Raw genomic sequence first — 23066 nt, 5'->3', positions numbered from 1 at the left:
AACCGATACGGTCCGGGCAGTAACTCCTATAAGCTAGGTGGTGGTTCAAGTGTCTGCTCTCTCTCTCTCTCTCTCTAACCCCTAAGCTGGGTGGTGGTTCAAATTTTTGCCGACGAAAAAACCCGTGCAACAAAAACGCTATACAAATTCGTAACAGATAGTGCGTCTTATAAGTCTTCGAAACCTGACTGCAAGCGCACGAAACTGTTTACGAGATCAACCTCCTGGCTGCTGTCGTCAGCCAAGGAACTGTAACTGGTTTCTGATGCTGGTTATATGTATGAGGAGCTATTATATATAGCGCCAAGGTAATAAACAAACCACATTTTTCGTTCAAAAAGAAAAATTTCTTATATGAAATTTAAAAAAATGCGCATTTAGAGATATCAGTTAACGTAATGATAATATTCATGATTTATCCCTCGAAAGATACAGCCTCGAATTGCATATAAGACAGACAGACAGGGAGAGAATTCTGTAATCCTTCTCTCGGAAAGAAAATCTTAAAAAGAACAACAACAAAAAGAATGAATCTGGATTATTATCTTGTTGGAATAGAAATCTCCTAAAACATTTTTGTTTTCCTCTGAACTCACTATTTCCTTGCCTAGTCGACGATAAATAAAAAAAAAATGCGCATTTACAGATATCAGTTAACGTAATGATATTAATTATTTATTCCCCCAAAGATACACCTGTCGAACTGCATATAAGACACACAGAGAGAGAGAGAGAGAGAGAGTGAGAGAATTCTGTAATTCTTCTCGGCAAAGAAATGATCTCAAAAAGGCCAACAACAAAAAGTATTAATCTGGATCATTTTCTTGTCGGAATTGAAATCTCCTAAATTTTTTTTTTTTTCCTCTGAACTCACTCTTTCCTCGAGTAGTCGACGATAAATGAAAAAAAAATGGGCATTTACAGATATCAGTTAACATAATGATAATATTCATGATTTATCCCCGAAAGATACACCTTTCGCACATCCTCAAACTGTATATAAAACAGAGAGAGAATTCTGTAATCCTTTTCGGGAAAGAAGTGATCTTAAAAAAAGGACAAAAAAAAATTAATCTGGATTATTATCTTGTTGGAATTGAAATCTCCTAAAACATATTTTTTTCTTCTGGATTATTATTTTGTCGGAATTGAAATCTAAAACCTTATTTATTCCTCTGAACTTTCTCTTTCATCGCGTAGTCGACGATAAAAAAAAAAAATGGAGTTACTTGGCTCCAGTCTGTCGTATCAAATCACTCGGTCAAATTTTTCATGAATTTAGAGAACTAACCTGCCTTTATTAACCAACCAGAGGACGCACAATCCTTGAGTTCTATGTTTGATCAAGAACTCTTTAGCCCAAATGTCGATCAGACAAGTGAAGACTTTGGCAGAGACTTATGGCTTCGAAGCTTAGACGATTTGTAAAAATGACGTCACTAGCCCTTACAATCTATAGCTACAGACTTTGCTACAAATATATACCGTGCGTTTAGTTTATAATGCTCTAGAGAACTACTTATGCATGGGAGTAACGTCACTTACATACATTTACAAGCTGATTTTCCTCATATAAAATTTACTGGCCAATAATTGAAGTCGACGGGATAACCAAGACACAGACCTTTCGAATGGTACGAACGTCAAGTCTTCAGAGACCTATAAAGTACAACAGGAGTAAGAATTTCACTGTAGTCCGGAGCATAAAAAAAAAATCAATGAAAAAAAAGATGTTCTAAGCTTTTACGATTGCTATGGTCGGTATCAGTTATACAAAGCAGTAACTGTCAAGGATTTTTTTTTTAAGAGTCATCTTACAGAGCTAGTTTTCAGTGTTGTGTGTGTGTGTGTGTGTGTGTGTGTGTGTGTGTGTGTGTGTGTGTGTGTGTGTGTGAGAGAGAGAGAGAGAGAGAGTCACCATTATCTCCCTCCAAAACCCCTCGGGTGATATTAATCCTGACTATCTTGCCGTAGCCTTCAAAGTACATGAGATGATTAAGCATCCTTCTAATTACTCTGCTAAGGTCAAAATTGGCAGAAGAACTCCTTGGCCCCTGGGACCCATCTGGTCTGCAAAAAAAAAAAAAAAGAGGAAAAAAATAAGAGGAATGTCAAACTGCTGGCCAAGAATTAGGCGAGCATTTCAGGTGCTCCGGGGATTTAGAAACTGGCAAACTGCAAAAGTACCAGCGATAAACCGGTATAAGAGGGTTCCAGCCAACAGGTTCTACATCAGATAACCTGACCATTTCAGATTGCACATCAGGGGACCGAGTGCACCGGCCATTTTTCTTCCCCAGTGACCTTACTGGGTTGGTGAAGGTACTGTAGTCAGGTACCATAAAAATCACTCGTAGGAACACGGGTATTTATCTTAAACCCCGTTTTGGCATCTCTCAGCGGACAAGGGCAGCACCCTGCAACAACAGGAGACAGTATTCCCGGACGGGGAAAGGGTCCTTTCGTAAATGGAACCTCTATGGAAGAAGAGGTGGTGACCAACAACGTCAATTCAAAGCCTGCGACTCCAGCTGGGCTGAATTCATGATGGACCGATGATTTCACCTCTGAATCCAGCTACGTTTTCTTCAAAGGTGTTCCATAAAACGAAAATCGGGGACCCGTTGCTAAAATATCAGCAAACGAAGAGAAAGAGAGAGGGAGCATCAAGGAAGCTGTCCATACTTAGCTACAAAAATAAGAGAGAGAGAGAGCATTAAGGAATCTGTCCATACTTAGCTACCAAAATAAGGAAGAGAGAGAGAGAGAGAGAGAAATGTAATTCATGAATGTCACTATGTGCACCTCGACCGTCATCTTCTTTTTTCTTTACACCAAAGTAGTTCAAGTTTGTTTACCGTTCAGACTCCCAGCCGGGATTCCAGAGCAGATTTTCTTTCAAGCGAGCCTGCATCTTGAGTTCTTGACGAGAGAGAGAGAGAGGCTGACCCAGAGTTCTGAAAAGGAGAACTTCGCTCGGACTGAAATGCGAGTTAAGTATCACCTTATTAGCACAGGATGTCCTACACGTAACGGGACTGCAATTAATAGGCTAATTGCAGCGTGATTCGTTGCCTCCGTGATCAGAATGTATAAATAGTCTTAATATTCCTTTTTCATGGGGTAGGTGCAATTTCAATGTATCCTTTCATCGAGGTAATTCGTTCTGTTTTCATTACCGTAATTAGGTTTTACGGTTTAAATCTGTTTCTTGAAACTGATTTCAATCCTAACACACTTTTATTTATTTGTTTATTTATTTATTTACTTATTTATTTATTTATGTTCAAGTTCTGTTTTCATTACCGTAATTAGGTTTTTACGGTTTAAGTCCGTTTCTTGAAATTATTTTCAATCTTAACCCACTTTTATTTATTTATTTATCTATTTATTTATTTATTTTTTATTTCTTAGTTCTGTTTTCATTATCATAATTAGGCTTTACGGTTTAATTCTAACCCACTTTTATTTATTTATTTATTTATTTCATTTATTTATTGAGGAGAGTGCAAAATGAAAGTTCTAAAGATTTGAAAGAAGGGGCGTATCATTGCTATGTCAACATTGCTATGTACATTAAAGGCAATGGAGTGATCTGACACTAGGCTCGCATTTCAATCATTGCTCATATTCACCTACATCTACGGAACGACAACGGAGACGATCGAACATCCACGAACAAACGAATGCAAACGACAACAGACAGACGCGTGCATAGTATATGTTCAAGTCGAGGCTAACTTTCGACACATTCCTCTGTTTCCTTCGCGTACGGGTGGAGCCTGGTCGACTCTTTTGAGGGTGCATATTTTTGGGGGGAGACAAAGAACATGATTCAGTTTTATTTTTCTTGTACCAATTGAACATTTTATTTATTTATTTATTTATTTATTTATTTATTTATTTATTTATTTATTTATTTATTTATTTACTTATTTATTTATTATTCTCTTAATAAATCCTCACGATAGAGACAAGAGCCCTAGAAATAATCTACAAAAAAAAGGTTCACGTCGAGTTCGTTGACGAATTATATGCACATTGACACACTGAAAAGATTTACTACGAGACTACTGGTCTGGTGAGAGTAGCAGCACCAGTGATCACAGTGGACCCTACTACGAGCCACGAAGAAAAAAAGAAAACATAAAATATAAATACTATTCGATAGATAAATAAACATTAGTTTACTGCGCATGCACAGCAGCGTAAGGCCATGCCTCTGCTCCCATCTCCTTACTTTTCAAAATTAGTGAAATTCTGAAAAACCGTCAATGGATTGGAAATGAGTGTGGATGTTGAAGGCAAAATCTATCCTCACGATAGAGACAAGAGCCCTAGAAATAATCTACAAAAAAAAGGTTCACGTCGAGTTCGTTGACGAATTATATGCACATTGACACACTGAAAAGATTTACTACGAGACTACTGGTCTGGTGAGAGTAGCAGCACCAGTGATCACAGTGGACCCTACTACGAGCCACGAAGAAAAAAAAGAAAAAACAACATAAAATATAAATACTATCGATAGATAAATAAACATTAGTTTACTGCGCATGCACAGCAGCGTAAGGCCATGCCTCTGCTCCCATCTCCTTACTTTTCAAAATTAGTGAAATTCTGAAAAACCGTCAATGGATTGGAAATGAGTGTGGATGTTGAAGGCAAAATCTGGCAGTGAGGCGAAGGATTTTGAAGAGACAATGGAGAAAGTTGCAGGTGACGTCAGAGGATGTTGAGAGAAATAATGAGGAAGGGACTGACGAATTGACGGACACAGTGACACAAAAGAAGGGGCGACCATTCAGGAAACACTATAGAACGAATTCCGTAGTAAATGTGTCGATTTGAAATGGAGATTATACATATATTTTAGAGGAAATTAATATATATATAAATATATTATATATATATAGATATATTATATATATATTATATATATAATATATATATATCAAATAAAATATATATATATATATATATATCTATATATATATATAGTATACTATTATATATATACATATATATATATAATATATACTATATATGTGTGTCTGTGTGTATGTATATCCTCTAAAGCAAAGTAAACTTGCACTTCAAATCAGATTTGTCAGAAAAACTTCAAGACTGGAGACAAAATTTGTTGAAAACGAAAAAAAAAAAAATCGCAGAAAAAAAAAGTCATATCACTTAAGAGACACTGGAACAGGATTCTGGAAGGCGTTAATTCCTACGCATCTTAAAAGACTCTGTAAACCTGGACTGATATTCTTTTAGAGTCTGAAGACCGAACAAAGGGTCTGGAAAGCTGCAAATTTAGTCAATTTTTTACAGGGTTTTTGGACATTTTTACTAGCAAAATAAACCACCAAAAACGTAGCCCTTGTTATTGTATTAAGCTACAATATTCTGTACTTTTCCCCCTTTTTAATTCATGCTTATCTCACAGAGCTCGTGGAACTATATACTTATGAAATAACAAGGAAGAGAAAAATATTTCAGGTCTAGCGATGACCGTATCGTAGACCAGTTTGATAAACACACGACTACGTTACTTACGTTGAATGCATCTAACTTATATAAAACCCTCCCTAGAGATATATTAATCTAAATATATATGATACATGTGTAAGCGTGTGCTTGTCTATTATTTTATTATCATTATCTTCATATGAAACCGCAGATCTTTAACGTCAGGTATCGAGAAAGTGAATTCTAGGTCAACTTCGGTCTGATCCACGGTGTAGGAGGAACTCAACCTTGGGCCGATCTGACAAACAGTGTAGGCGTTGGATTCGTCACAAGGAAGTGTTATCAACGCTACAATTATTAATAAATCCCGACAAATCCGGCTTTAAGACCGTATCCCACGAGTAAGCCTTCGAACGAAGTCTACCAATTAAGAGCCAAGTATTTCAAAGTTAGCGTCAGTCAGCGACCTCCACTTTGGTTACTTCGATTGTATTGGTAACGAAAGGCGTCTTAAGATAACTCTTCAACGCAGAACGCAATGCCAACAATAGCCAGCGAACGTAGATGACATTCGCCCTAGAAGTAGCAAACTCTCTCTCTCTCTAACGGATCTCCTACCATTATTATTCCCATCCTGATGGAAGAAACAATGCTGTGTCGTGAGTGACGTCACGGATAAGAATATGTTAATCGTTCAATAGGACCCCGAGCTCTCATACATCGCGCCTGGAGAACGGATGTTCCAGAAAAGCGATGCAAAAGTCGATTCACGATTCACTTGTCAATCCTAGAGGTTAAAGGATTCACTGAGCAAGGCTACGTGTCTGTTTTTGTCAGAGTTCGTGAATGTAGTAGCTTCAAGGAGACCTATTGCAGCTTCTTCATGAAACCCTAACATGAAGGGCTACCTTAAAATCTTACATTCAATCAACTATCCCACAAGAGAGAGATAGAGAGAGAGAGAGAGACGAGAGAGAGAGAGACGGAGAGAGCCCGAGACGAGAGAGAGAGAGAGAGAGAGATATGGAAACACGTATATATATGAACTGACACAACAGGAAAGAAATGAACAGCTAATAACCGAATAATGCTATCAGTAGAGTCTGCGAAGAACAAAAAAGTTAAAGGATGACGTACAAAGAAACATCAACAACCAAGATTGCATGAGAAAACTGAGTGGGAATGGACAATGTCAGAAGCAGCATAATATAAAACATACATACATACATACATACATACATACATATATATATATATATATATATATATATATATATATATATATATATAAATATATATATATTATATATATATATATATATATATATAATATATATATATATTTATATACATCCAACATGATGTAAATGCGGCATCACCTACAAAGAACACAAGACAAAAAAATGTACCATGAAACTCAGTGACAAGCAATATCAGAGAAAAAAGAAAAAAAATGTACCCCAGCAACGATTAAAAATTAATGTCGAAAGCAGCATCAGCCACAAATGTCACATTTTTGTTTAAAGTTTAGAAATGCACAATTTTAAAAGTACCAACGAAATGAGGCGAGGCTCTTCGACATCCCCCCAATTTTTTTTCCCATGTTGCGCAGTGCCCAGGTTAGGAAGAAGCCACCTGCCCCGTGTCCCCATTAACAAAGTCCACCTGCCTAAGTCCCATTATAAGAGAATATCCATAAAGAAGATATATGATTTCAGATAAGACTTGAAAACCACCCGACTCAGCTGTATAACTTTTTTATTTATTATTTTTTTTATACGTTCGTGAGAACTGATTCAACTCGGAACCTGTTCCGCTCGCGATCGACACCGATATCTAAACTGCTCCTTTAAACATCACCATGTCGAGTCTAGTTTTAATTGTACGACAGATACGATTATATTATAGGTCTCCGAATGTGGAGTTTGTGATTGGGGTGTTTTATCGTGTCTCTTCTTAATGTGGAGTTCGGTTACGTATTTTGATGTTTTAATGTTTTTCTTACAAGGGGGAGCTATAGAACTGCGTTTTTGTCGTGAAGTTCGTTATTGTGTTTCACCAGTAGAAAGCTCATGCGTCCTGCTAATAATAATAATAATAATAAATAATAATAATAATAATAATAATAATAATAATAATAATAATAATAATGGAAAAGTAAATCCATAATAGTATGTCTGTTTGATCTTGTTATTTAAAATACAAAGCAGAACGCTTTCGATGACCTACACAGTTCCTCCTTATCAAGGAGGACCGCGCAGGTCATCGAGAGCTTTCTGCTTTGTATTTTAAATAACAAGATCAAGCAGACATATTATTGTGGATTTACTTTCCCATTTTATTGACTCATGTGATTATGAGTTTTTTTAATAATAATAATGAAAATCTTTATAATTAATGTCGTATGGACTCAACTCAATGCGACTCACTAGCACCTCCTGAGAACTCCTGAAGTCTTATGTAAATTTCTAAAACATGGCCTTTGATAACATTCGTTCTACTATCATCATTACTGCATGCGTCCTAATAATGATAACGATAATAATATTAATATTGTATAGACTTCAATTCAATGCGACTCACTAGCACTTCCTGAGAACTCCTGAAGTCTTTTGCAAATTTCTAAAACGTGGCAGCAATAGAAATATTAGTTTAGTTGGATTCAATACAGTGTTAATGGCTTTGTTCCGAAGAAAGATACTTCTCCGATAAGGTTTAATTTATTACAACCATGAGGCCCTTATGAGGGTTGACCACTAGTGCCTCGTCAAATATTCAGATGGAGCTCTAGATGAATAGCTTAGAGCTTTTCATAATTTTCATGGAATTCAGGTTACTTTGCTTTCTTTTTTTTATTTTTATTAAATTCTACAATCATCCCCTGCATTGACTCCTTCCTTCCCCCCTCCGTCCGCATTGACATCTCATTTCATCTGCCTCCACTATCTTATTCTCCCTGAAATTCCCTGCCCCATCTTCCCTCTTGCAAACTATTCAAACTTTCATTAGTGTCAGCGGATTCAGCGTCAAGCATCGTTTTGCCGTTCACATATTCTTGCGCAAGCTTTACTCCAACATAAAGCTTTTCTAGTCACCCTTCGGTACGTTACATCTTCAAACAAGCTCCACATGGCAATGTCTGTCAATACTGACACGTAAAAGGCTGAAGGAAGAGGTAGAACAGGTCGAAAAATGTAAAATAAAAACAATTGACCATACACGCGTCCTGTACCTTTGTGTCCCTGTATGGCCACAATCGCATGCACTAAATTCATTGAAATATAACACTCTGTACAAAAAAGTAAAATCAAATTAACGTAAATATCACCGTCCAAAAAATTTAAAAATTAATTTGTGTCCCTGTATGTACACAAACGCACGCATTAAATTCATTGAAAAACAGCATTATGTACAAAAAATGAAATAAAATAAACGTAAATATCGCCGTCCGAAAAATGTAAAAAAAAAAAAAAAAAAAAAAAAAAAAATGACGACACGCGCGTCCTATACCTTTGTGTCCCTGTATGCATACAAATTCATGCACTAAATGTATTGAAAAACAGCGCTCTGTACAAAAAAAAAAAAAAAAAATAATAAATAAACAAATAAAAATTATAAAATAAACTGGGTGAAAAACAGGCACTGTCAACCAAATAAGTATCACGGGGGGTGGGATTTTCCGATCTGACGCGCGAGGAAAAACTCGTACCACCCCAAACAAAATCAAGTGACGAGTTGCAACACTGAAATGCGTTCGAAGCGACTCGTGCCACTCTTAGGGAACGGCAATTGACCATGACGTTTTCACCACACCCGGGGTTCTTCAGTTTCCCTGAAGCGATCACTAGCCACTATGAGAGCGAGGTGGAAGGGCGCTTCGGGTTCTACTGGAATCATGACTACTGAATCGTCGCGCTACCCAGCGCCTGAGGGATAATAAACACAATGGATCAGGTTCTACTGAAATGTAATGAAATCATTATCGAGCAGATGGATAATAAACAGAATGGACTGTCATCTCACTCACCTATGACTTTCCTCTTGAGGTCCTGCAACTCTTGCCTGTCCGCCAGTTCGTTATCCACCTCCAGGTACATGAACACGACTGAACCAACCAGCATGAACACTAGGTATATCAGGAACAGCACGAACCACTGCCTGTAGCTCATCATTTTGCTTTGCTGTTTGTTGACACGAGCTGTTTTTCGTCCAATAAATCTTTGGTGTAATTTTCACGGGGGTTTATTGTCTTAATAGAGCGTCGTGTTTTGCTAAGTTGCAGCAATGACGTATTATATTAACTGTCTTTTTTTTATATCTCCTTTCTCCTCGTGCGCCAAAATTCGTTCAACAGCGTGTTATTAGCCACGCAGTTCAGTACCAATGCGTTCTTGCACTGGCGGAAATCTCTCTGGACGTGATATGCATCCCTCTGGATGTCGAGTATGATGTATGAACGGATTTGTCCCGTCAAATAAGCCTCATTCAAAGCCACTTCACACGTCCTTCAGCACAAATAACTCGGTAGAAGATGAATTTCAGGCAAATATCACTCGGTAAATTAAAAAAAAAAAAGTCGACGAGATTATTTTTATGTCTCTAACCACAAACAAATTGAAAATTGACACGTTAAATTAAAAGAAGTCGACGAGATTAATTTTTTTTTTTATGTCTCTACTCACAAAGAAATTGACACTAATTGTTTCTCTACGTGGAGACCGACGCTGAAGACAACGTTCACTCCACAGCGGTTGGTGTCCGTCTGAGGGGTTCTCGTTTGGATCTTTGCAGGATTGAAATGAACCCCTCATCCAAGCACTGGTGACGTCACAGTGGCTTCTTGATTGTTAACTAGATCTAGGACGTGATAGGTGGAGGTGGCAGGAGGATTCTTTTTCCCTAAATCGTGACGCAACCTCTACCCTGTCTCTCCAGGAGTTTTTGCGTCCAGGACCCCGTTCGCGAAGTAGCTGCCACTGGAAAGAGAGGAAAAAATAGGTTACTCAAATGATGTTCAGTCTTCAATACATTCCATTTATTTACATTTATCATTCATTTTGTTTCATCGTCGAGAATGAGGAAAAGATCGGCTATAACAAGGAAAGCGACTTGCACATTTACGGAGCGAAAGAATGTAGTATCATAAATAATAAACAGAGCCAAAGAATGTATCATAAATGATGAAAAAGGGAAACAACTTATGTAATTACAGAGCAAAGGAATGTATCATGAATGATGAAAAGGGCAAGCAACTTACGTAATTACAGATACAAAGAATGGATCATAAATGATAAACATGGCGAGCAACTTACGTAATTAAAGAGCAAAAGAATGTATCATAAGTGATGAAAAAGGCAAACAACTTACATAATTACAGAGCGAAAAAATATATCATAAATAATGAAAAGGGCAAGAAATTACGTAATTACCGAGCGAAAGAACGTATCATAAATGATGAAAAAGGCAAACAACTTATGTAATTACAGAGCGAAAGAATAGATCATAAGTGATGAAAAGGGCAAGCAACTTACGTAATTACAGAGCGAAAGAGTGTATCATAAATGATGAAAAAGGCAAACAACTTACGTAATTACAGAGCGAAAGAATGGATCATAAGTAATGAAAAGGGCAAGCAACTTACGTAATTACAGAGCGAAAGAATGCAGTATCATAAATGATAAACATGGCAAGCAACTTACGTAATTACAGAACGAAAGAATGGACTATAAACGATAAACAAAACAAAAAGGGCAAGCAACTTACATAACTATCGATACACTGGGCGAAATAATGGATAATTAACGATACATTAAAAAAAGCTCTATGCTTAAGCTGCTGGTCACGTATAGTACTTCCCAGTGACTTAGTATATGTCAGTCTGTATAAGAGGTCCCGCTCGGGCTGGCGTAAAGCAACGGCTCGCGAGGCTTTTAAAGCTATTCCGTGGCCACTTGGGAACCCCCGGAAAACGGCAGAGAGGAGAGAGACCTATTCGCGAATATTTTTAATCATGAGTCACCGTCGATGATGTGCCGTAAGGTCTCAAGAGAATGAAGAGGGACTTATTCGTATGGGAACATTTGCGAAATGAAAAAAAAAATATTGGGTCAAGTTTTTCTTTCATTTAAATGGCATGCGGTCGTAGGTTTCAAGGTATGGCACGAGAAATTATTATATGTTTATATGTACAATACTTTCTTTTCTACACACACACACACACACATATATATATATATATATATATATATATATATATATATATATATATATAATAGCAACTTTTGAGGTATTTACACTAAGGTGAAAGGCAACTGATGTATAAATCCATATACACACACGTATACATGTATATGTATACGTATACATATACTATGTGTATGTTTTTTTTTTTTTTTTTTTTTTTTTTTTTTTTTTTTTTTTTTTTTTTTTTTTTTTTATAGCAACGACTCCCAACCACCATCCTACGACTTTCTTTGAAAGCTTGCCACATCAATTCCTGAAAGTCCTTCAGCGCATCATGACCGCGACGGTGACTCACGACTAAAGATTTTCCTACAGTCGGTTTATAACCTTTTTACTTTTTATTTCCCAGGGGCTTCCCCAAGGCCTTGGGGAGTATAGTAAAGGTAAGTGGGGAATTGCGCGCGGCCCAGCCTGGATACTGGAACCTGGAAAAACAGCTGGGCCTGGTGAAGCGCGCTGGGGGTTGTTGCCTCACCTGGACACGTAGCTTCTCTCTTTCATTCATACTTCTACTCTTCCTGTTTCCACCTTTCTTTATTTGTCTTCTTTTATTTGCTACTGCGACTGTTTCATAATACTTCATCTAAAGTAGGTCTATATTATTATTTTCATGTATCAGTTCCATCGTCTGATTAGAGGTAAGGTTTCTTTAAATTATATATATGTACTTAGGCCTATATGTATATATACCGGGGTATTTGGTAATACAAAAGAAACCTTCATGGATATCGAATCCAATCAAGAACAGACTCAAGCGAAAACCAAAGTTACTCGCATTCAAATATCAGCACGGAGATGAGGGATGGAAAATAGAGCGTACCTCGTGCGGTGCACTGTAGGCATTACTTAAGTTTCTTTGCAGCTTCCCTTCGGCCCCTAGCCGTTGCAACCCACTTTCGTTCCTTTTACTGTACCTCCTTTCATATGCTCTTTCTTCCATCTTACTTTCCAACCTCTCCTATAAATTGATTCATAGAGCAGCTGCTTTGAGGTTTGCCTCCTGTCCCACCTTTCAAGCCTTCTACTGTCAATTTCCGTTTCAGCGCTGAATGACCTCATAGGTCCCAGTGCTTGGCCTCTGGCCTCATTTCAGTATTCGATTCAATGAACGAAGATCAAGCGGAGATACGAGAGAAAATTTGGACACATACTAATGAAGTCGTCAAAGCCCTATTCAGGGAGTGGCGCTGGTGTTGTGGGGCAGCTCCACGGAATCGTTAACGAAATATCCGTTGGTGGAAAGTGCAAAATGACAATACCTGTCAAAAGGGAGGAAGCGATGGGTCAATGGTGACGTCAAAGGAAGAAGGCAGACAATGCCCGGCAGAATATTTTTGAGAGGTCATGAATAAGAGAGATTTAGTAGATAGGAAATGAATAAGAGATACGAAGTCGAAACTTTGATTGACATGCCAGAGGCTGACGAAGACCTGACTGTACTCACGAATGGATTCCCCGTTTTCGAAGTGGAATCATTAACACAGAAACTCAGGAGACGGAAAGCACCAGGTTATCTATTCTTGAGAATAGATTCACTGAAGGGGTGATTGTAGTTGACACTGAAATGGCACCTACTAGCATGCTAACTATAAACTGTTTTGCAGAACAAGATGAAAAAAACCTGATAACTGGTACCAGGAAATGTACCATAATGAGTGGTAACTAATGAATGTGGTGATCACAGAGGTATTGCACGTGCGTCACTTTTAATGAAAATATTCAGTAAATCTATTTTTACTAGTATGGAGAGACTTCAAGAAAAAGGTTAGAGACGAACAAAGCAGGTTTTAGAATAAACAGGAGTTGCCCAGATCACGTACAGTCTGATTTGCCAAAAACAAAAACTGGGCTGTTCTACTCGGACCAGGCTACACAAATGCAGGAAGCAGAGACGTCGCCTTAACTTTTCTGACCAGACAGATCAGCCTGGAAACTGGAATAAGTTCTTGTGACTTTTCACTGAGTCGCTACGTGTTTTGTTCACAGAGCACATTTTGTGCTGTAAAGAGGAGGCAACTATAGTAGATTCACATCAACCGTGCATCCGACGTCTAGGCCAGTCCCTTACGACGCTCCTGATTGGCTGTTGATAAGCTAATCACAGGGCTGGAAATTCTCAGTCTTTCTCGAGAGTTCATATAGGCAGGATCTAGTATGTTCCACTTCTCCTGAGGGATACGTCTTTCAAAAGTATCCCTCAGGAGAGGTCGAACATCCATCCTGCCTATGTGAACTCTCGAGAGAGAGACTTGAGAGTTTCCAGCTCTGTGATTTGCTTCTCCTAAGGGATACGTCTTTCAAAGGTATCCCTCAGGAGAGGTCGAACATACACCCTGCCTATGTGAACTCTCTCGAGAGAGACTGAGAGTTTGCAGCTCTGTGATTCGCTTATCAACAGCCAATTGGGAGCGTCGTAAGGGACTGGCCTAGACATCGGATGGACGGTTGGTGTAAATCTGCTATAGCTGCTCAGTTGCGAATCACAAATACAGTTAACAACACGCCTGCTCTGTTTGTGCGGTTCGTATACATAACAGATCTGCTGTGTGAACGCAATCAATGTGGTAGCAAGAAGATAATGTTTACTGAATCATGACCGTGATAATGACTGTATGAAGAGGAAACTGGCGCATGAATTAAGATGAAATCCTCGTCCAGTTATTGGTGAAGTTGAAACAAAAGCTGAAAGCAATGCGCAACCTCTCTTTCTCTCTCTCATCTTTGCTGCAGTGGCAAAAATCTTGAAGCTATAGATTAACTGATTTCTTCAAGAGTCCCTGTGTTCTCCTTTTTAAACAATCATATTGTTGCTATTTCCAAAGTAACCCGAAAACACAGCCTTCTTCTGATGGATAAAAGACTTAATTGGGATTATTATTATTATTATTATTTTAATAGATAAAACCTACTCACATGGAACAAGTACTCCAAATGGGCCACTGACTTGAACAATTTAAGCTCCCAACGAATGTTGGTTTCATCCTCCCAATGCAGACCCCACACTGCCGCAGTAACTGATCGCGGAACACCCACCCTCCCGTGTCATGTGAGGGGCATCCCACGACACTAACAACTACACAACTTCCAATGTTTCATTCACGAGTAATTCAAAATCACCCAAGCTCCACTTACCTCCACTGGATCCTCTGAGTGAGCAGCCCATTCCATTTACCTCTTACTGGATCCTCTGAGTGAGCAGCCCATTCCATTTACCTCTTACTGGATCCTCTGAGTGAGCAGCCATGGGCTTGTGAGTCAACAGTTCCGGTCTAAAAATTGTTTACAGTTACGCGAGGAGGAAGAATTCGTCTTTCAACTGTATCGAAGACCTCTGACTTAGGTACAAATATTCATAAAGATTCCAAGATCCATGAGGAATTCATGGCTTAGGTACAAGGATTCATAAAGATTCCAAGATCCAAGAACAAGTCGTGCGAGTATTCGGTATTCTGTAATGCACATTTGATGTCCATTTTTACATTTTCAAGGAAATGACCAATTTCTCCCTCCTATAGCAACTCATGGTTAACATGTGAGTATTCAATATTCTGTAAGGCACATTTAACGTCCATTCTTACATTTTCTAAGAAAATTTCTCCATCCTATAGCAACTCATGGTTAACATGAGAGTATTCAGTATTCTGTAACACACATTCACTGTCCATTTTCACATTTTCAAAGAAATGACCGATTTCTCAACCCTAACAAATATTTCAAACTCAAGATTTCGTTCTATTCTTAGGTTGAATTGACTCTGTACCATGATCAGTTGCTGCTGCAATGTCGGGGAGAGGGGGGGGGGGGGTTGTCTTTAGCGGTGGGAGGTTGAAACCAACGTTCTTTGGAAGCTAGAATTGTTCAAGTCAGTGGCCCCTTCGGTTCGGTGCGCTTGTTCCATGTCGAATAAGTTTCATCTAACTGAAATAATATGAAAATGCTAAAATATTTCACTTCCTGATCCATGAACGAATATGGAAACAATCCATTTGGATTAGAGATACTGCGAGAACTAATCTACAATCGAATTACAGATCTACGGAAATGTTAGTATTGACATTTTCATGTCTTAAAAGAGCATACAGGTACGTTGAGCTTTCTTGCAAGGAGAGTAAGGAAAAAAAATCTCGTAGAATCCTTCAATGTATTACTAAAAAGTCGAAGGTATTTATCGTTCCCTGCTACTCCAGCGATCACGATGGATAGTGTCTCAATTTGTGTCCAGCTACAGACATCTGCAGACACCATTTGATACAAGAAGAGAATATGTTGCCCAGCGCATCTTCGTTCATACGGACAGAAAAGGGCGGGCTGGAGAAGTATCACTGGACAATGGACTGAACCTGTTCTTCGAAAGGGTATTCCACTTTTCGGATGTACTCGTGGAAAACTACAGAATAGAGCAAGGGCAGGAAATAACATATCTAGGCAAGGGGTCAGGTTTCTTTCTATCTTCACTCTAGCTTTTTTCCACAGCGGCCAACAGAGATGATGAAACAAGGACAGGATATGCCAGTGTTTTGACGTTTCCAAGATTCCCGCCCCTTCTCCTATTGGATCATGCGCTTGATTATGGGTTTACAAATAAACTATTAACGTTATAGGAACCAGACACTCCTCACCTGGTGTTTATATTTGGTGTTTATATTTCATAGAGGTGCTCTCTTATAATCAATGGAATTTGCTTCAAATAACGAAGGTGAGTCGAGTTGAGTATAGAATTTAGGCCAAAGGCCAAGCACTGGCACCTATGAGGTCATTTAGCGCTGAAATGGAATTTGACAGTGGAAGGTTTGAAAGGTGTAACAGGAGGAAAACCTCAAAGCAGTTGCACTAGGAATCAAGTGTTAGAAGATGGTGGAAAGTAAGATGAAGAAAGAGAAGATGAACGGATGTACAGCAAAAGGAACGAAAGGGGTTGCAGCTAGGGGCCGAAGGCATGCTGCAAAGAACCTTAAGTACTGCGTACATTTAAAATAATGAAGAGACATCACAAAATGAATTGAGGGGGAGATCAAGAACTGAGCGTCCGGATTCTGACCGAAGGAAATATCGAGGTGAACTTTATGCAGCCAGTGAGGTAGATGGCATTTCCCAATAAATGACAGGGTAGAAAGAGAGAGAGAGAGAGAGAGAGAGAGAGAGAGCATGACGCTGCGGAGTTTGATAAATATAAAAGCATAAAATCAATCCAACATGGCTGCTGTTCAGATCTGCATTTAAAATTATTATTCGTCGTTGCTGAAACTTCTTTTTTAAAATGCTCCTCCAGCCGCGAAGGAAGAACCTATGCTCACAGGACATCCTCCCAAGGTCTGTGTGCAAAATGAATTCTCTTTTTATTGTCCGGATTCTTATTGTTTTCGTAACACACACAAAAAAGGCATCACATCTCTAGAATGGGATCATATACCTTCCATAATTCATGGTATCGTTTGTTTGATTAAATCAAGACTGACGCAACTAAACGGGTCTTTGTTTAGACAATAAAGAATTGCTGTCGTCGATGGCTGGGTTAATTTTGTCATGCCAGTAGTCCAATTTTTGTATCCATAAGTTATCTAGCGTTGCGTTTTCCGTTGACGTAACCCTAAACCTTATTGTTATTTATAAGCTAATCTCTTTTGTCCAAAAGAAGGACAAAAGAAGTTAATGGAGAACAAAAGGCGAAACACGTATAACTTAAAAAAAACGCGGATCACTGCAAGACGTACTGCAAAAAAACAGAAAAAAAAAAAACAGAACAAGTTTCTAACATTGAAAACACAGATTCTAACTGTAAATTAACAGATTTCAACAGTGGAGACGACAAACTTCTAAATGCAAAGGGAAAATGAGCTTTTAATTGTATAGGTTAAAAGCTCTCCATTGCAAAGAAACCGCGTTTGATTGCAAGGTCAACAGACAGAGAATTAGAACTGAATCCCAGCTCAATGGCAGTGGGTCTATGAGCGTTCCAACATTGCCAAACTTATGAAGAGAGGAGAGAGAGAGAGAGAGAGAGAGAGAGAGAGAGAGAGAGAGAGCATGTTCCTAGCGTAGGAACTTAACCGACAGGTTTTTTTTATTCTAATATCCTCTTTGCAGAGTAGAGAGAGAATGCTGACGGGATTGAAGACAGTCTTGAGTTTCTTCAGCGTATTTGGTGGGGGGGGGGGGGGGGGGTGGGGGGGGGGGGGGGGGGGGGGGGGGGGGGGGGGGGGGCAGCCTGGCGCTGGCTGCACGACTGGGTGATTATCTCTCTCTCTCTCTCAGTCGAAGTATGAGCGAAATGGCAGGTTTCCATCTCTTCATAAGTTTGGCAATGTTGGAAACACTAGTCCTACTGCCATTGAATTGGGAATAATTTATATATATATATATATAATATATCTAATTATATATATATATATATATATATATAGATTATTATATTAATTAATATTATATTTATATATATATAATTTATATATATATATATATATATTTGTGTGTGTGTGTGTGTGTGTGTGTGTAAAGGTTAACCCCTGAGGACAAAAAGATAAATAGTAATTGCTTTGCTGGGTCATTTCTTCATTACTAAGGCTATATATATATATACGTATAGATTATACAGCACTTCGAGGCATTAACTCAAGGCTATCTTCAGGCCTCTGCTAGTTTTACAATGGAAATTACATTGCAGTATAATCGAAAATACATCAAAAAGAGAAAAAAAGGAATAATAAACATCAGAACCCAAAATCCCCTCAAAAATAAAAAATAAAGAAAATCATGGAAGTTACCAAGAAAAAATTCCTGTAATCAGGATGGCGTTGCAGGCTATCAATTGATTATATCTCTCTCTCCAGAGCTAGAGATCTGGCCTCCTATAAACCTTCCTGAACAATAATCCTGTTTGTTTTAAAACTTCCTTTCTTAATTTCCGTTTTCCCAGAACTATGTCTTTAACTTCATATATATGGCTATTATATATATATCAGATATATATTAATATATATTATAATATATATATAGATAATATAAATATATATATATATATATATATATATATATATATATATATACAGGGTGTCCATAAAGTCCCAGTACCATTACAAGCAATAAATATTTGTAATGGTACTGGGTCTTATGGACACACTGTATATTATACCTATATATATAAATATATATATATCTATATATATATATATATATATAGCTGCTGTGAAATCATAACTTTTAAGGATATAATTAGCACACGCAAAACAAGTGTTGAATAAATAAACATGGCTTCCTCAAGCACTAGTATTTAAAGTATTACACTGCATAAAACTGAGAGACGGGGAAAACATTATATATACGTCCTTTCCTGTGATTATAAGAGGAATGATAAACACAAGAGACGGGATTTGAAGGCTAAAGGAGAGAGAGAGGGGAAAAATAGGATTTGGCAATGAGATGTCCAAATACGGCGGTGCAAGATGGCAATATGAATTAAAGGCCTTCCACAAAGAATCACTTAATCGCATTAAGTTTGAGAGAGAGAGAGAGAGAGAGAGAGAGAGAGAGAGAGAGAGAGAGAGAGAGACTCTGGACGGTGTGGAAGCCCGTTAGAAATAACTATATTAGACTACGCTCAGTATAAGCCAAAGGACACATGTTGCCTATACTACACACGACCGGCCAAATTTGCATTCGGTAATGTATTTAAGTCAATCATTTACCGCTTTTTAAATAGATACCCTGCTCGCTAATCAAATAGCTCAGAGCTATTTCTGTTTAACCTTGACTGCATTTATTACCCTTCCAAACTGTACACAGCCCGCGCGCGCGCACGTGTTAGAGAGAGAGAGAGAGAGAGAGAGAGAGAGAGAGAGAGAGAGAGAGAGAGAGAGGTCAGTAGACTCTTTCAAGCGGGTGAACTTTAAAGCCATAATATGTACGTTCGGTGTCTTTGTATAAACTTTGTTTTACAACAGTTATTATATACATAATAAATTTGAAAGACTTCAGATCTCTCTCTCTCCTCCTCTGACTATTGCTGCTAGAGTTGAGAGAGAGAGAGAGAGAGAGAGAGAGAGAGAGAGAGAGAGAGAGAGAGAGAGAGAGAGAGGTTAGTAGACTCTTTCAAGCTGTTGAACTTAAAATCCATAATATATATACGTTCGGTGTCTTTGTTTAAGCCGTTTGTTTTCGCTACAGTTATTATTACACAACACAGTTGAAACACTTCAGATCTCTCTCTCTCTCCTCTGACTATTGCTGTTAGATTTTTGTGTACCTATCATCATATTTACAGCGCAGAATTTAAAGAAGTTAGCCTGGACCAGAACGGCTGTTATGAATGGAGTTTTTACGATATAATCTCACGTATAGATAACTATTATATAGTCGCTACGTGTCATACAATGCATTACTTCTACTTGAATCCACTAACACACGAATCAATTGAGTAAAATGGCTCTGGAACTGATTTAGCGAGACAGTTGGCCATTTAATTGCTTACACGCATTTAAGACCCAGTTTGTTGTGTTCCATTTACTAGACTATATATTTCCTCTTATTCAACTCACCTTTCACCGTGGACGCCAGCCGATGAAATCATCGCGAGGAGGACGGTTGAGATAAAAGTCGTTAATCCACTTTTTAAAACATCCACCTTTTTAAAATAATGGGGTTAAAAGCACTTAAAATCCGTCGGAAAATAAAGGGACGGTGAACGTGCCTAGTAGACTCTTCCCGCCACTGCATAGAGAGTTATACTGAGCGGCTGTTGGTTGGAACCTGTAGTTTCCGCGTGGGTGAATCAGCTAGCCTAGAGACGTACGCGTGAATCTGCAGTGAAAGGCGCCCTTCGGCGGAAATTCCACGTGCTTTACGTTTATACAACGAGCCCGTTTTGACTCTGCTAAAAAGAAAAAAAAAAAAACATACCAAAACAGAGAGATTAGTACTAGGGTCCCGTGGATCCACCAACATGGCGGACATTGTCGTGGGTTGTCGCACACTTTTCAAGACCCTGCAATTTTTGGCGGTCCTGTTTCAAAGTGAGTATACTAAACATTTCAATGATCAAGGGATCTTTCTCCTGGTAGATCTAGGGTACTTATCCGCTGCGCCTTAGACTATGGCAGTTCCGGTTTTTCTATGCAGTTTTACCCACTGAAGAAGAATTTTAGGTAATATTTATTCGGACGACTGTAATTAACCCCCAGGAGCCAGTACTAAACACGGCGAAATACATTGGACGCCCCAATCCCTAGTGGATGTCGTATCCGCGGTTACGTTCCTTGCAGTCCGTGCGGAATGCTTCTGTCGAAATACCTATAAATATATATATATATATATATATATAATATATATATATATAGATATATATATATATATATATATATATATAATGGCTATTAGTTTCATGTTTATACTTCATACAAGGCAATATAATTTGTAAATTACGCGTTCCCAAGCGAAATTGCAGTTTATTTTATACGTTATATTACGACGTATTATAGGGATACTATAGGCCTATGAAAAAGAAAAGTGCGTTATATGGGTGAAACTATGGTGTGTAATTAACGAAACGAAGTCAAGACAATGTAATCCATGATATGTAAGACTCACTATGCGTACTTCGATCTTATATTATTGTTTTATTTATTCATTTATTTTTTACACCAGTGTAGTTCAGGATTGTTTACTGTTCAGATTCTCAGAAAGAATTCTAGACCAGATTTTCTCTTTACTGAGGCCGCATCTTGAGTTCTTGACGAGAGAGAGAGAGAGAGAGAGAGAGAGAGAGAGAGAGAGAGAGAGAGAGAGAGAGAGAGATTTCCAGTTTAATTATGCAGCACTGCTTGAGCATTGTGTGACTGAACTTGTACTAAAGGCATTGAAAAAGCACACCAGCTGGTGGTTTCTGATCTCAGTTATCAACTCCATCTAGGATTATGGCTATTTTGACCTGGTTTAGGAGACTACTACTGCATCACGGGTTTATAGTGTAAATGAGGGTCGTGTCCAAGGTTGGCTGTTTTTACATCCTCTTCTGATTCTGTTACTTTACCCAAAGAAGATTGGAATTTTCGTACTCTGTTCGTATTAATTTAAATGAAGAATTGTCTACCTTTCTCACTTTCCTGAACCTTTGATTTGTCCCATCTATTTTACTGGGCTGTACTTATACTACCAGCATGTTTAGGTTTTAGAGAGAGAGAGAGAGAGAGAGAGAGAGAGAGAGAGAGAGAGAGAGAGAGAGAGAGAGAGAGAGAGAGAGAGAGAACTTCTATTGTCTATAGTCACACAAATTTACTGCATAGAACCAGGCTGCTTGATTTATTAATACTATGCGGTTAACATTCTTTTAAGACAACCAGCCTTAAGGAAGCGTCGGTTTTTTAAATGTACGAGCCCAAATCACACTTTAATACGTATATGTATTTATTCCAACTAACTATACATATTCTAACAAACAGCTTGATTACGTTTGCATACAATAACTACAGGAAGCTTTTATTTATATATCTTCGACGGTGCCGTTTTTCGTCTGGGATGACAGGAGTATATAGGACCAACACCAGGTTCTGCCTTTTTGGCTCCATAACTGTCACTGCTGGTGCTCACGTCACGTGTCGAGGACCATGAACACTAAACAACTGCACTTTCAGCAAACCGCAATGTTACAGCGTACTTTGCCCTGGGTGGGTGGTTAAGCGTGAAAGGATTAAAGCGCTATTTTGTGGTGTCCTGGAGGCTGGACTCCCGCTGGAAGGGCGTGTGCTGTGCAGTGTGTATTACCCATACGTCCATATATAAACACGCAGATGTTGATAGTGGGGTTTCAGTCTTGGAGCATTTATTTGATCACGAGACTATGCGCTAGTGTAGGGCGTTCAGACAGCGTCAGTCTAGAACTTAGATAAAATGGTATTTATTTATTTATTTATTTATTTATTATGTTTTTTTTTTTTTTTTTTTTTTTTTGCTGGGTTAATATCTCTACTTTAGCTAAAACTCGGACGTTGCTGGAACGTGCTGGAAACCTTATGGAATTCACTGGATCATGGGACTAGTGTAAGGGCGTCGGTCTAGCATTGGATTATGAGAGCGTCAGACTAGACACTAGAACTTAGATAAAAGGGTAATTTTTTGGGGGGAGTTAATATCTGTACTTTGGGTAAAACTCAGACCTTGCTGGAACATGCTGGAAATCTTATGGCGTTCATTAGATCATGAGACTAGTGTAAGGGAGGCTAAAACTTAACGGTCATAAAAAATAGACTTCAATATCACATGACGTATACGAAAATCAGCAGAATAAATATTTAATTACGCTTCAAACCCGAGATGGAGAGGGGGGCGGGGTTCAGATTGTCACGTGCAAGAGCCGTGTTCAC

At 38.4% G+C, this 23066-nt stretch overlaps 1 protein-coding gene across 4 annotated transcripts in view; it reads right to left on the bottom strand.

The window, feature by feature from the left end:
* The window catches only part of LOC135208502 (potassium channel subfamily K member 10-like), an 84154-nt gene that overhangs the window by 13304 nt on the left and 47784 nt on the right, over positions 1–23066 (bottom strand). For 2 of the 4 annotated variants that reach the window (XM_064240752.1, XM_064240755.1), the window contains exon 2: positions 9500–10448. In XM_064240752.1, the coding sequence (XP_064096822.1) occupies positions 9500–9644 (145 nt within the window). In that variant the 5' untranslated portion in view covers positions 9645–10448. Of the gene's footprint in view, positions 1–9499; positions 10449–11235; positions 11362–20246; positions 20431–23066 lie in introns of those variants that run through there. The other 2 variants (XM_064240753.1, XM_064240756.1) reach the window with 2 other exon arrangements.

This window comes from Macrobrachium nipponense, chromosome 35, assembly GCF_015104395.2.
Source record: "Macrobrachium nipponense isolate FS-2020 chromosome 35, ASM1510439v2, whole genome shotgun sequence".
In the NCBI taxonomy this organism is placed as follows: Eukaryota; Metazoa; Arthropoda; class Malacostraca; order Decapoda; family Palaemonidae; genus Macrobrachium; species Macrobrachium nipponense.
The sequence above is the reverse complement of the archived record's forward strand: the minus strand, read 5'-3'. Positions and strand labels throughout refer to the sequence as shown.